The sequence below is a fragment of the Rhizopus delemar genome, genomic scaffold (genome assembly GCF_000149305.1).
Source record: "Rhizopus delemar RA 99-880 supercont3.9 genomic scaffold, whole genome shotgun sequence".
Lineage (NCBI taxonomy): Eukaryota > Fungi > Mucoromycota > Mucoromycetes > Mucorales > Rhizopodaceae > Rhizopus > Rhizopus delemar.
The window spans coordinates 1,254,936-1,270,053 of record NW_027137835.1 but is presented as its reverse complement, the minus strand read 5'-3'; the positions used below and the strand labels follow the sequence as shown (position 1 = coordinate 1,270,053).

General features: G+C 34.2%; 5 protein-coding genes across 5 annotated transcripts; 2 read left to right on the top strand and 3 right to left on the bottom strand.

Moving 5' to 3' along the window:
* Window positions 1-305: 305 nt before the first annotated feature.
* On the bottom strand, window positions 306-1,470 carry RO3G_11563 (uncharacterized protein; the record flags this gene model as incomplete). Its single annotated transcript, XM_067666147.1, has 4 exons — window positions 306-481; window positions 535-861; window positions 909-1,191; window positions 1,243-1,470. 4 exons carry the CDS (start codon window positions 1,468-1,470, stop codon window positions 306-308), a joined length of 1,014 nt encoding a protein of 337 aa, XP_067522248.1.
* Window positions 1,471-3,978: 2,508 nt separating this feature from the next.
* On the top strand, window positions 3,979-6,307 carry RO3G_11562 (uncharacterized protein; the record flags this gene model as incomplete). The annotated part of the gene is made up of 9 exons (XM_067666146.1): window positions 3,979-4,004; window positions 4,070-4,184; window positions 4,246-4,290; window positions 4,346-4,428; window positions 4,497-4,685; window positions 4,735-4,783; window positions 4,834-5,013; window positions 5,062-5,569; window positions 5,712-6,307. The coding sequence occupies 9 exons, from the start codon at window positions 3,979-3,981 to the stop codon at window positions 6,305-6,307; spliced, it is 1,791 nt and encodes a 596-aa protein (XP_067522247.1).
* Window positions 6,308-6,766: 459 nt separating this feature from the next.
* RO3G_11561 (uncharacterized protein) lies at window positions 6,767-7,414 on the bottom strand (the record flags this gene model as incomplete). The annotated part of the gene is made up of 1 exon (XM_067666145.1): window positions 6,767-7,414. The coding sequence occupies one exon, from the start codon at window positions 7,412-7,414 to the stop codon at window positions 6,767-6,769; it is 648 nt and encodes a 215-aa protein (XP_067522246.1).
* A 3,722-nt stretch (window positions 7,415-11,136) lies between these two features.
* On the bottom strand, window positions 11,137-11,471 carry RO3G_11560 (uncharacterized protein; the record flags this gene model as incomplete). Its single annotated transcript, XM_067666144.1, has 2 exons — window positions 11,137-11,262; window positions 11,424-11,471. The coding sequence occupies 2 exons, from the start codon at window positions 11,469-11,471 to the stop codon at window positions 11,137-11,139; spliced, it is 174 nt and encodes a 57-aa protein (XP_067522245.1).
* Window positions 11,472-13,125: 1,654 nt separating this feature from the next.
* RO3G_11559 (uncharacterized protein) lies at window positions 13,126-14,536 on the top strand (the record flags this gene model as incomplete). The annotated part of the gene is made up of 6 exons (XM_067666143.1): window positions 13,126-13,156; window positions 13,213-13,468; window positions 13,527-13,658; window positions 13,713-13,990; window positions 14,037-14,376; window positions 14,437-14,536. The coding sequence occupies 6 exons, from the start codon at window positions 13,126-13,128 to the stop codon at window positions 14,534-14,536; spliced, it is 1,137 nt and encodes a 378-aa protein (XP_067522244.1).
* Between the last annotated feature and the right edge of the window lie 582 nt (window positions 14,537-15,118).

Genomic DNA, 15,118 nt, shown 5'->3' with positions numbered 1-15,118 from the left:
AAGAGAAGAAAATAAAGATTTTTTACATGGCCGGGACAAGTCTCGCCTAATAATCTCAGTGACGTAGGTTTCTGGGTTTAAATTATGACAACACCCTAATTTTTTTTTTCTGCAGTCATCAAGACAAAGACGCACGTCCTTGACAGAAATAAATACTGTATGGATTAAGGACTGTATTTTTGCATCGATGAGCAAAGATGCACTCGCACTATATTTATAAAAGACGAATTTGAATTGCTGCAAAAAGCCTCTATTATTTGTTTGTTTATATTACATTAAAAAAAAGCATTGTTTGTATAGTTGACTTAATCATCAATCACCCAGGTATCATTTGTTTTTGTTTTGCTTAATTCATAATCGTGAAGTCTTTGCTTGTTGGCTGCACCTCTTTGAACAAAAGGTTGAAGGCCTTGGCCAAAATTTCTCATGCAAAGTATACCAAGTGTCATTGTAATGATATCAATGACGATACCCATAATGACTAATAGAATGCTTTTTTAAGTAAATTTTTATAGAAAAAATAAGAGCACTTACTGAATACAATCCAAGTATACCAATTATTTTCTGGTTGAAGTGTTTCTTTTAGTATGACAACAAAGTGAACAATAACCAAGATCTGAAAGACAAGAAAGACAACCATGCGTGTTTTACTTTCTGTACTTCCTGCTGTTCTTGCAAAATATAAGAATGGAAGCAAGAAGATGGTTACTACTAACTGAAGCCAAGTATCTGGTTCTCTTATTGCCTTTTCCACTCCATTTTGTTTGGCAAATTGAATCAAATAAAATAATGAAACGAGAAATTCTGTAAAGATATTGACCTTTAAACATAATACAAAGAATTGAAACACCCTATACATTTCTATTGATCCTATAAGTATCATGCTATGATGTGATAAACTGACTTACTTTGAATACGAACATCTGCACCAATCTTTTTATAAATATTCCAACCAAACTGTTTGGACATTTGAAAACTTAGATAAGACATGACAACTGCAAATGCAAGAATAGTGACAGAGAGAGCGATTTCGATCTTTTCTGCTGTTTCCAAATAGATGTAAGTATAGGATGTTGTCTTTAGTAAGTTTAACCACTTTACACCATCCACTACTTCTAAAGCACCCAAGATGGCACATAAACAATTAACGACAGCCAACACTAATATTTCTGCTGTATTTTGATAAACTGTCTACTAAACATGTTATTTTATATAATGAATTGAGAATAGGAAGAAACCTACTGCATCAATAGCCATGCCCAAAAACCAAAATTGGAAACCCATAAAAGCAATATTTTCCCATTTGATTCTACCTAATCGATAGGCTGCTCTTTGTGGTATCATGGCATTGTTGGATGAAGATAATAGTACGTTTGAATCCACAGATGGTAATTGATCTGCTTCTAAACTATTTTGTACACAGATAGCTGCTTGAAGGGTAACAATGAAAATACACTGGATCAAAGCCATCGTGACATATAACTTTGACCATCGAGTTTCTGTAATACGTATAACCTTTAAATGAAGTCAATACTAAATCATAAACATTGATGAATGGATATTTACAACTTTCTGAAAAGTAACCATATTTTTTTTATTAAACAAAAGTCTATTGTTTGAAAGTAAAAAAAAGAATAAAGTAAAAAAAATAAAAAGAGAGAAAAGAAATAATGTTCAATTTGAGATGTGTAACATTGTAATTTTTTTTTCTCTTTCCCCCTTTTTTTTTTCGCTGAGATCAGAAATTAATTTAAATAGAATGAGAAATGTCTTTTTAAAGAAATGCTTATTGAATGAAATTTATTAAACTTGTTTCTGCATAATAACCTTTTCTGCATTCATAAAGCATCGAATTGCCTTAAATAGTAATCACCATCGCATACATAAATGATTTTTGATCTGTCATACTTGGCGTCTATTGCTTGATCTTTAACTAGCATTTCCTCCTCAATCGGGTTTTGTAAGGAGGGTGAACATGGAGTAAGGTAGATGACTATAACTATGTTTATATCCGCATTCTATTCAATGGTTTGTTTGATATTCACTTTTGTACACTTGACACTTGAATTGTGTAGGTTGACATGAGTCAAATTTGAAATACATAAAATCAAAACTGTCAAATCAGCCTATTTGTTATGTAATAGATTATTTGGCAATTGCTCTTGATGTATGCATAGACCATAGCTATTGATATTATATTTGATAAGAGGACAATTTTGTTATCATAGCTAATCATATCACCAGCAATTAGTCAACTCAAGCAAGGGCCTGAAACAATCTTGAAGCAATTCTTTCAGTCTATGTGCTGTATTTACATCACTTTTAATTCCTGACTATTCTATCTAGAGACTTACAGAATCAAATTACCCACACTTTACATATCTTTTTGACCAAGGCATACCAGAACAAGTCTTTATATTCAAGAAGTGGGGGGGGGACAAATCAGTTAAGCTTGAAAGAGTCATTAGAATTCATGAAATACTTATTTCCGATTGCCATGAACTGTATGATACAAGAGAGAAAAAAAAAGTGAATTGTTTATGAACACTGAAGATCAGGGAGAAAGAGTAATAAAGAGTAGTTTACATGTTTCAGTATGACTGTATTCTATCGGCCTATAGAGTTGATAACACTTGAATCCATGTTAATAAAGATGTCTACAAGTCCTATCCAGTGAAAGCGATCAATAACATACAGTTTGAATTCAAGAGTGACTGATATCAGCCGCTGTGATTTATTTTGTTAATTTATCTGTATAGTTGACGTACATCAAAATTCAAATTATGTCTTAACGTCAAACATACTCCTTAATTTCTTTCTGTATAATTAAATGAATTACAAGGAATGGATAATTCACCATTTTACAACCGAATCAATTATATTCAACACAAATGAGAGGAATAGCAAAGTATCAAATAGATAGAAATTAACTTTTTTCACTAACCAACCTAGTGACACTCTATTCAATCTTTATGTCCTCTATCCTTCTTATTTATAATCCATCACCCATTCTTCATCTTTCTTGAATGATTATTTTATCAACTTGCTCAGCTGCTGATAACAATGACAAGACCTGATTAATTGTCGTACGGTCGTACCAAAGGATTTTCTTTGGGGAACGATCCGAATTTGGAAACATCCAATCAGAATAAAAGAGAAGGGGGCCCTCAAACACTAAAAACACTGTAAAGGGATAAACGGAAATTAAAATGGATTGCTTAACTACGGAAACTTAAATGATCAATACAAAATAAACTAAAACATGATTCAATATTTCTTGATATACCTCCTTCTCTTTCTCTTCTTTTTTATTTCCGGATGTCAAGCCGATACTCTCTTGTGTTCTTTCTTGAAGGAATCGGTCAATCCAATGGGTGTCACAAGTCCTTGTATTATTATTATTTTCTCATAAATAGTAACAAGATGTTGGTTTCATTTACAATTTTTTTTTTTCGTTTGTCGGATCTAATAAAAAGTTGCACACACAGCCTACACATTTTAGAAAAAAAAATATGTCATTTTTTTATTCTAAAATATGAAAAAAAAAAAAGCTTTTTCTGACTTTTCTTTCTTTTCTTTTCTTTCTTTTTTTAAATTTTTTTATTATTTTGATGGTGTTGGCTATTATACCTGGTGAATTCTCAACGTTCACCATTGCCATTGCTATTTTAAGTGGTTTTATTTTATTCTTTGGTTATGTTTCTATGTTTCTAAAAGAAAGATGTTTCTTATCTGAAGCATGTAAAAAAAAAAAAAGAAAAAATTAAAATCAATTCATCTAAATTGAATCATTATTCTAGTTGTGGCTCTTATTGTGGGGATCATTGCGGGCCCCTTAGTATCAAATGGATTCAGTCCACTTAGTTGGGATGATCATGATGAAATAACAAAAGAATTAACAAGATGTATCTTGGCAATTCAAGTGAGCTTATTTTATTTAAAGGAGAAAAAAAGTGACTTAAATGTTTCATCTAGGTTATGGCTGTGGGTATTGAATTACCAAAGTAAACAACAGAAAAAAAAAAAAGGAGAAAATGTGTGTGTTTATAAACAATTATTTATATGATAGACATTACATGAAAAAAGAATGGCTTACAATGTTTATGCTATTGGTGCCCATCATGATTTTTATGTGGTTAGTCAGTGGATTATTCATTTGGTGGTTAGTTCCACCCATTAATTATGTATAGTATGAACCCTTTTCTTCTTCATATAACATGTGTGTGTAACCAGATTGAATCATAGCTTCATGCTCTTGTCATCGCTGCCTGTGTTTGTCCGACAGATCCAGTAAGAAAGGTGTTACACTGTTTTCATTTTCTAAACTCACCTTCTTTTTAAACAGATTTTAGCAAATTCTGTAGTCAAAGGTCGTTTTGCAGAAAAGCATGTACCAGCTCATATCAGAAATGCATTGTCTGCAGAAAGGTACACAGTTTACAAACAGATCAAAGAAAAAAAAAGAAGAAATACGTAACCAATCATTTTTATGATAGTGGAGCCAATGATGGCATGGGCTTCCCATTTCTCTTTTTAGCCTTGTTTTTGATCAGTGAAGAAAATGTGGGAACAGCGATTGGAAAATGGATTTATATGACATGTTTATTTCAAATTGCACTTTCTTGTGTGATTGGACTTGTAGTTGGTTATATTGCTAGAATTATATTGCAGTGGTCAGAGAAAAAGTAAAGTATTAAATTGAAAGAGGTATGATTAGCTACTTACTTCTTCTAGCCATTTGATCGATAAACCATCTTTTCTTTGTTTTGCAATTGCTTTAGCTGTAAGATTAAGAAAAATAACATGAAACAAGAAATTGATGATTGTTTTTAGCTATTTTTAATGAGCATGACAGGCTTTTCTGGAAGTGATGATCTATTGGCTTGTTTTGTTGCAGGAAATGCTTTCTCATGGGATGATTGGTTCAGACAAGAAACAGAAGAAGCTCATTTCCAAGAAGTGATTGATATGATGTTAAACTTGGCTGTCTTTGTTTATATTGGTGCTATTATTGTAAAGAAATATTATTTATCTATTAACATGTATTAATATATCCAATAGCCTTGGTCTGACTTTGGTAATGCTGCTTTAGGGTTAGCCCCTTGGCGTCTGGTTGTCATTGCCATCTTGATTCTCGTCTTTCGAAGATTGCCCATCTTAATCATTCTTAAACCAGTCATGCCAGCCATGAAGACTTATCGTGAAGCTATATTCAGTGGCTGGTTTGGTCCTATGGGCGTAGGTGCCGTATTCTTATCTATGGTGGCCAAGGAAGAATTAATAGAGATCTATCATGATTCAGAGACAAAACCTGTCGCAATCGACCTCGTCAGTCCCGTCGTACTCTTCATCGTTCTCTCTTCCACCCTTGTTCATGGCACGACAATCCCACTCTTCAAGATCGGAAAACGAATCCGAACACGTACTCTCTCAATTGCCAGTACCGGGAGTGGTCAAGTCCTCCGTTTACCCAAGTTACAATTTGGTCAGCAAATCAGTTTTGGTAGAAAGAGTGAAGAAAATATACAACAGCAGATTGATAACATGGATGCCATGTCTCAATTGAAACGTAATACGTACTTGAATACCATGCAACCACAACAACAACAACAACAACAACCACCACAGACCACAATACAGATACAAGAGGATGAGGATAATTTTACCCGAAGAAGATTTCTTACCTGATGAATCCGATAGTACTGAAATAGGAACTGACTCTGGTAAAATTAGCGACAAGCGAACAGCTGTTGCGCAAGAGCCTCAAAGTATTCGATTCTTGGAACCTGTCAATCCCAGAGGCAGCACATCACACAATACTTCTGCAGCTCAAGTAGCAAGTAATATTGAAAAGAACGAGGCGAGTGTTTCAAGTCTCAAGAGTTGGATCAATAGAAATAAAGCTGCTGATCATGCTGTTCAGACAGAGGAAAGTGCAACGACTGGTAGTGGTGGAGGTGGTGGTTTGAGAAACTTGTTCCGCAGACACAAGGAATCAGAAACACGTAAAGAAGAGGCAGAATTGCCCACGGAAAGAGGTAATAATAATACACTAAATACTTTACGAGACTTGTTTGCCAACAATGATTATAAAGGCAAAGATAAATTGGACGTTGGCATCGACCATTTGGATCCAGCTATTGAAGTATGGAATGAAGCAAACCATGTTGTGATAGAAAACAAGAACGATGCTGCTTCACAAGTAGTGATAGATAAATCAGACCCAGATTGGCTTTATAAAGTAAAGGAGAAGGTTAGAGAATTGCAATCCTCTTTAGATGATGAAGATGAAAAAAAATCTATTTAAAAGCAAATACTTTCTCTTTTTATATATAATATTTATTAATTTTAGAAGATATATAAATGCGCATACACTTTTTTTTTTTAAAAGAAAATAAACTTTACTGCAAGACAATGAATTAGTTTAAAAACGCTCAATTTTATTGGGCTGAGCGATGGCAGATTTGCTGATTATTTTACTTTCAAATCACAAAAGCTTCTGGACATGAACTATCTTCTCTCTTTTGTGTTTATTTTACAATATAAGAATGAGAAAAGACGATTGGATTGTTTATTTCCTCAATTAAAATGTATAGAGTATCATTGGTTGAATATGTTATCCACTTAAACTTGAAAGATCATGCAATACACGAAACAACCCTTTTCCCCTTCTCTGACTGTAGTTTATCAAATTTAGTAACTCTTCTGTTTTGGTCACAAGCTTTTTTTTTTTTTTTCTCCAATTCTTTATTTAAAAATAGCAAATTTATAAAATAGAATAAAATGAACCATTATTGACTGAGGTATTTAAATTAGTGTATGAATACATTTCTTGAGATATAAGCCAAAGCATAGGATCCGTCAAGGTTGACCACTGCCGATGATCATTGGTATTTTCCAAAATATTATATAAGTTATTACTCTGTCCAAGATCATAAGAATAATAACTATCATTAGAAATCAGAGAATCCGTAAAAGAATAGGTCAAGTCATTCGCTATAAAAGGATGAAAATTGGTTATGTCAGCTTGATTATTGCAGCTTTGGTGATCACTGTTGTGAATAGGGTTGTATGTAGCTGATGGATCATCCGGTAGCATCAAATCCTGATGGAAACAGGGTTCGCTTGTCACGGTAGGAGAAGGAGCCATTGGGAATTTAGACAGGTTTCTTCTCACATAATAACGCGTACCTGGCATCCTGAGATGAACTTGAACCACACCAAAATAAATTCTTGCCGGAGAAGCCAAGTGAGAGTCTCTGATGACGATATAATGGCTCGTTTGCTTTTTTTTACGTTGGCTATAAGCTTTTTCGATGATGGCATGATTTGATTCATCAAATTCTGTGAAATAAGTGTTTTCGAGTAAAAAACCCCAAATTATCTGTCGACCTGTTGTTTTGTCGATTAACATTGGAATAAGAAAAGAAAGATATGGTTTGAGCTTAAAACTGAAAATGAGACTTCTTTTATATAAGAATTATGTGGATAAGTCATGGATTTCTGCTTATTCCCTTTCAAATCTTGTATGCAGATCACGTCGTAATCTAATAGGACAGACGATCGTCAAGGCTCTTGATTATTTGTTATTTAAGCCCCAAAAAGAAAGTGGGCCCTTCTTTTTATTTTCCCTTAATTTAATTATGTAATATTGTCATCTCTCTCTCTCTCTCTCTCTCTCTCTTCTTTTCCTGTAAATAAAAAAAGAGAGGGATATTGTTACTACAAGCATGTATTGATTTCAAGGTTCTTGTTTCATTTGCTTCCGATGTCATCTGGATAAACAAAGACTCCCTTCCCTCTAGAAATTTTTAATCTTACAAAATAATGTGTTACTTTTTTTTTTTTTGAAATCTATTTTGTTGGGTAAAAATCATGTTATTTTATTAATTGGCATAGATACTCCTTATACATGACTTTAAACAAAGAACATTGGAATGATTGTGACAGGATCGATTAGGTCATTTAAAAAGAACACTGATTCTCCTTCTTGATCACATTACAAGTCTTTCCCTCCTCAATCACAGATTAATCTGAGCCCTCATCTAAAGGAAAAGGTCAGGGTTCAAGTATGATCTTTGATAAGTAAAATGTGATCAAAACATTTCAAAAATAAACATCTTGTCTAGTCAGTAAGAAGTGCATCTACATGGCTATATTTAAAAAGAAATGAAATTAGTCGCTAATGAAAAGCACAGCTTATGCAGTAGACCTAGCTCATACAAGGTGAAGCTGCATCATTATCTACCAAAAAACTTTTCAAATTTATCAACAAATGCTTACTGGTGACTACATTTGCTACACATTTGCTAATGGTAGCATATCTTATAAATGAACTGATTGAAATGTATTAGTTTTCACTTACATCAGTAGTTTGCGTAACTCTTCAGCATTAAAATTACATTTAACCATCCTTATTATATTTAAAAAACTGTTTTATTTAAAGACTTAAATAAGCATGCAGTGTTTCAACACCCCATAATCGCCTAGCTAGATCAAATAAAACGTAAAGGAAACTAAAAGAAAATTCCTTATAGGCCCAAGGTCAAAAGAAAAAGAAAAGGACAGAAGGGGGTAAGAAGGAGCTTACGAAGAAATCTGTTTGTAAAATCAATCTCAAAAAAGGAAGCCATAGGATAAAATAAAAGTTGAGTTCATAGAGTGCAGTGGTATTAATGATGCCTTTGTCAACGAAAAAGCGAGCAGCAGCGCTCTGGATAAGACCTTTGAGGTAGTGGATAGCATGAGTGGCACGTTGACCAAAGAGGTTGCATATGGTGCACTCCTTCTCATCTTGATCGAAACTGTTACAGAAAATGTCTCGAAAGTTGTTTGGTTCCAAAGGATCATGATCATCACATAAAGGGATATCAAATCTTCAATTGGAAGTGGAATTTAGCTTCATAATCGTTATGAATGAGGAGGGCAACGATGTCGTATTTACCTTAATAATTTCCTTGATGTAGTGTGAGATCACTTAAAGGCTTCTTAAACTGATAATTTGACTATAGATCATATATAGCACAAAGCGCTATATACTATAAACAACCCGCACAATTTATATCGTGCTACCTCGGACCCTAAACCTCACTGTCATACTCTAAGACGTAGTTTGCATTGAATGGACTCTCTCTCTTCCTTACTCAATAAAGAGATACAACTCATCGATTGTTTGACTTATTTGTTAGTTTTATTAATCTAGAGGCATAACATGCCTACTTCACAACTACTTCCAAATGCAAACTGTTGTTTTTCACTAATCATCGCATTGGGCCGGGACTTTCCTTTTTCATTAGGGATGACATCGGTCTAGCGAAGGTGAACAAGTCGGTCAGGATCGCTGATTAGGCAAGATAGCAGCAATTCGAAGGATGTGCTCCACAGCTCGCTTTCACTAATTTGTTTGTAATCATTGAAAGGACAGTTGAGGGTTTCTGAATCTTTGATTCGAGTCCCCAAAAAAAGTCAGCAAAATCATCATTTTTATAAAGCTTCTCCTCGCTTTTTTTTTTTTTTTTATTTAATCTACAAATTGGTAGTACCAGAAAGAAGATGCCTTTGGTCATAGTTCATCAGAGAGCCCAGAACTGCAAAGTCTAGAATTGTTTGCTACCTCGTTGTCTTTGCCAAGTTGAGATTTGTAATGGTCGTACTGATAATCATAAAATGGTCTGCTGAAAAGTCAAGATTGCACTTCATCGATTTCAATTCAAGCAAAGTCGCCAGGTCTTTTAGTAAGCCCAAAGAAGAAACTCCTTCGGAAATCTTACTATATTGTTTTTATAGAGAAAGAAAATATGAGTCAAAGATGCCAATTTATGCATATATGATTCAACAGGAAGAGCCTTACATTTTATAAAAGTGCCGATGACGGCAATCTGGTGCTTGTTGAGTAAGTAACTAATGCTGGTATCTTTAAATATCTATGGATCATTGTTCATACCTTCATTAAAAAAGTCAGTTTTGATATTGATTAAATGATCATTCATTTCGAGCAACGTGGTATTAGTAAAAAGGATATTGTTTAATCCTCGGATATGAACAACACTAAATTTATAGTCAAGAATAACGTCAAGCCATTTAATAAACATACTATTGACATTCTTTTGGGAATGAATATAGCATAAAGCTTTATAATCAGTGTATAAAGTAAATCGTGTGCTCCAAATAAATTTATGAAATTGGATTAAGACATAAACTACACTAAGCCATTTACATATTGTAACACAGTAACGTTTTTCACTTCTTTAATAGAGGACAAGGCATAAAACCAATGTGCCTTTTAGCTTTAGATCCTTCTCCATTGGGGTTAGTCATTTTGAACCCTTGATATAAACAACAGCCAGTGCCGTAACCCGAAGAATCAGTGGCAACTCAAGAGGGTTGAGACGGATCAGCATGAGATAAAGCTAATTCAGAGCACGATATGTTCTTAATATTGTCAAAATGTAATTCATGTTCAGGAGTCCAGATAAAAGGACCATTGAAATTCTCAACGTAAAAATGTAAGGCATCTAGAGGATTCATAAGTAGAGCAGCATTGGGGGTTTGCTGTCTAAAGTAATTAATAAACCCAAGAAAACTGGATTTGCTTTTCTGTGGATAGGTACGTCCGCTTATGGATATTTGGCAATTTCCGTAGATCTATTTTTTTTTCCTTGTGCGGAAATTCTAAAGTTTGCGATACGTAGTCGAATAATGTGATAAATGCCCACCCATGGTATCGCCGATTCTTAGGCTTTTAATCCGTATTATTATATTTTGTATCTTATTCCTTCCCTAAAAAAATGAATACAAGCTTAGGCAGAAAGTTATAGGGAAGAGAGAAAATTTTATTATTTGTTGCAAAAAAGAAAATAAAGCATGGCTCAGACAACATCTATCACATTGGGGGATAGGGTGGAGCCAACTGAAATTGATTTAGGAATGACAAACAACCTCAAATTTTACTTCATGAGTAAAATTCGCTTGAAATGCGTCGTTTTAATGTTTGGTAATATTCTAGTAAAACTTCTAATTTCAAGCGAATATTACCGACTTTTTATCCTCAAATTATTTGCAGTGATGGCAACTTCTTTGCTTTATTCAATGTACTTATCGTTGGTGGGAATCTTAGCGCTTTCTTTTACGTAAGACTCAATTAACCAATTGTTTTAAAGCGTAAGGATGAGGTTTCTCATCAACAAATTTCATTGTTTCAGCTCCAATCTCGTCGTGTATATTTCCTTTGTCGTCTTCCTTTAAGAGCACTAACGATTTCATCTTTTTATATGATGAAAAATATCTGTGAAATTATTTCTTACAAATCCACAAATTGAACTTTTGTTATTCCCTCATTTTTATTTTAAAAATCCATGCATTTTTTTTATAAAATCCACAAATTGGCAGTGAAGCTACTGTATTTCGAGAGCTTCCACAGTTACCTGGTCAATCTTCATTGTCGCTTCATCCAGTTTAAATTCCACACACATGGTTAATATCAAGTTACATTGAACCAGTACTCTTCTATTGGTGTCAAACCCAAAGGCTTCAACTGACTTCTTGTCGCTTGCTTCCATTCATAAATAGTGCGCTCACAATTCAAATATGTTTTGGCCATTAATACACCTGCATCAGCTCAGATCATTCAATTCGAAAACGTTCAAAACCACTCCCTGCGTATAGTTTTTGGAGGTTCTTCACCCTCCTTTGCCAACATCATGCTGCACCTGGTTAAGCTACCTATGATGAAAGAATGAATCAACATCCTACAGGATCAACTCCTTCTATATTCCTCATACATTCCTGATGATACACTCCTTTTTCATCTGCTACTACATATAAAGCAGCATTCTGATCGATCCCAATAGCACAAACTTTCGGAAACAGTACTATGGCAATGTTACTCACGATAGGTAATACCCTCTGCGCTCGTTCCTCTAAGGCTGTCAAACGTGGGTTCCTGCAAGGCAATCTTTTACAAAGGCACCCAACTCCTCAATCTTAGCCGTTCTCTCTTTGTTGTCTTTCTTTGTCCTTGGATCCTATACTTTGGCTTCTCATGTCTTATTCCGGACGCAGTATGTGTATTCGTTGGAAACTCGGTTGGCTGCCTGGTAGCCAACCAAAGTCCTGTCCTAAGCATCCTGATAACTCTCTTTCCAAGGAACATGACATTCAATGTCTCGATATGCATCGAATGTTACAAATGCTGATTACTATTGAAAATTTCTTGTCTTTACTTTTAAATTTACTGCTCACTCGCAAATCACGCTCCTTTCAATCCGTTTCGTCTTGGTTGCTCTGCTAGCCCACCATGTGTCTGATTCTTTTTGAGCTCTATTGCTTTTATCCACTCTTCCTCAGAAAGTGACTCTTGTATTTGTTGCCACAGAACTCACACTGATGTTTATGACACGCCTTTTCTTACTCATTTACTTTCCTTTTACTTTTTTTTTGTCCTTTGTTCCAAAGGATGTTCTTTTTTATTCCCCTTACATTCGTTTCTGGTCTGACTTGGGCGGCTAAGATGCATTAAAGATACCGTACACTCACTTGAATCTCTTTCAATATAAATAAAAAATTTAATTGTATATGCTATATACCTCAGACTATTTTAAGCAGAATGGCTATGTTTTTCATCCATATTTTTATCTCAAAAAAGTATAAGTATTCCTTTTCTCATCTTGAATATATAAAAATCTTTATTCTTTTTTAAACTCGAAAACTAAAATAAAATTAAATAGTGCAAGCATTCATTGTCATTTTTCTGTGCATTAACTTCCAAGTTAAAATTCTTATCGTCATTTTCATACTCAGATAAATCCCAAAAAAAAAAAAATAGTCGACGGGACCAACAAAGATACGACAAGAAAAAGGAAAGCATAATCAGGATCGTCATTCTAAATAAACAGATAAAGCTCCTTAAGATATATACTGACATTAATTGTACAACAAAGAATCCTTCATTTGTCTTCTATTTATTACTTTAATGCGCATTTCGGCTAAAAAATAAAAAAAAATAAAGCTTCAAATACACACGCTATATTTGTAATTCAATCTCCTACAAAACGACTTCATTGGAAAAAGGGGGTATTTTTTACTTTTCCTTCTTCTTTATCGTTCTTGTTCTTTAAACATAAAAAAATGTCATCTCACAAACTTTGCATGATTCCAGGTAAAGTAAAATGGTTTGAAATGAAATATAGAAAAGACTAAAAAAAAAGAAAAAAGGACCTATCGAGTTCCATGAGGATGTTTTGGCTGCTATGAGTACTCCTGCCACCTCTCATGTAGATCCAAACTTTGTACCTATTTACGGTGAAGCGATTGAAATGGTTCGTAAAGTAATTTTGACTGAATCCGCTCAACCTTTTATTGTTTCTGGTTCATGCACTTTGGGTTGGGATATGATGGTTAATTTGATTGAACCTAAGGATGAAGTCTTGGTCTTGAGTACTGGATACTTTAGTGATAATTTTGCTGACTGGTAAAGAAGACAAAAATTTAATTTTCATGTTTGTTTATATTTTCCTGTGTTTATATAGTTTATCTATTTACGGAGCAAACATTACTACCATTAAAGCTGAAGTTGGTTCATGCCCTTCCATTGAAGAAGTAAAGAAAGCTTTAGGAGAAAAGAAATTTAAGATGGTTACTATCACTCATGTTGACACTTCGTAAGCACAGATGTGAAATTATTGTGCATGTGAAAATATCTAATCTCCTTTTAGTACTGGTGTTTTGTCTGATATCAAATTGATTGCACACCTTGTCAAATCGATTTCACCCGAGACATTAGTGGTAGTTGATGGTGTTTGTTCTTTAGGTTCTGAAGAAATTCGTTTTGATGAATGGAAATTGGACATTGTCATTTCCGGTTCACAAAAGGGATTGGGCGTTCCTCCTGGTCTTTCTGTCGTGGTTGCATCTCAACATGCGCTTCACGTTTTTAAATCCCGACAAACACCTATTGTTGCTTATTATTCAAACTGGAACAAGTGGTTACCAAGTAAATCTTGACGGATATATTATAAAGTGACTGACTGTTATTTTAGTTATGCAAGCCTATGAATCTCGTAAGCCTGCTTATTTTGCCACACCAGCAGTTCAATTGATTTATGCTCTCCATGCCTCTCTTAAAGCCATTACCAGCCAACCTATGGAAGTTCGCTTTGATAAACATCGTCAAGTAGCTGCCAAATTCAGACAAAGTATTCGTAATTTAGGATTAAAAACAGTGGCACAAGATGAATCTTGTTCAGCAAATGGTATGACAGCTATTTGGTTACCTGAAGGTATTGAGATTCCTCAATTGGTTCCTTCTCTTGCTTCCAAAGGTGTTCAAATCGCTGGTGGTATCTTGGTAGGATTGGCTGGAAAATACTTTAGAATTGGGTAAGAGAAAAGAAAAAAAAAAATAAATAGGAAAGTAAAAAAAATACTTACTCGTTATAGTCATATGGGTATTTCTGTTACTGAACCTGAACGTGGTCATATTGATAAAGTACTTGAAGTCTTGACTAATTCTTTGACTGAATTAGGCTATAAAGCTTAATAAATACTTTTTGTAATAAATCAAATGATACAGGACAAGAAAATGAAAATTGTATGCAGACTGTAGTATTTCTGTATAGAAAAATGAAGAAAGTCACCATCTGCGGTTACAGAGTATACCAATTATTTTCCCATAGACATTAAAGGATCTTTCTATCATCCGATATCTGAAGGCGAGCATTGATAAAGTCAGTCATAGCTGTGTGATCAAGGGAATACCAATTGCACAGTATCAGTGTACTATTTATCATCTTTTGTTTCTCAGAGGCTAGAGAGAAAACGAGTGAAAGGATCAAACTGATTGCGTTGATGAGAGATGAAGCAAATGGTGTGAATTTGAAACAGCTATTGAGTCAACAAGCCTTTTGAGATTTCTGATACAAAAAGCTAGTCTACGGCTCAAAGTAAAACAGATTTGAGATGAATTTATGAATGGAAAAGTACGTGCACGAGGCACAGCTACAGTTATCTTGCTGAGATCTTGCAAACCATAAGCTTCCAGTTAAATTTTGAAAATAAATTTGGCACCTTGGTTGTTATTAGTTGTATTGCATCTTGCGATGTGAAGATTGGTGATTCAATG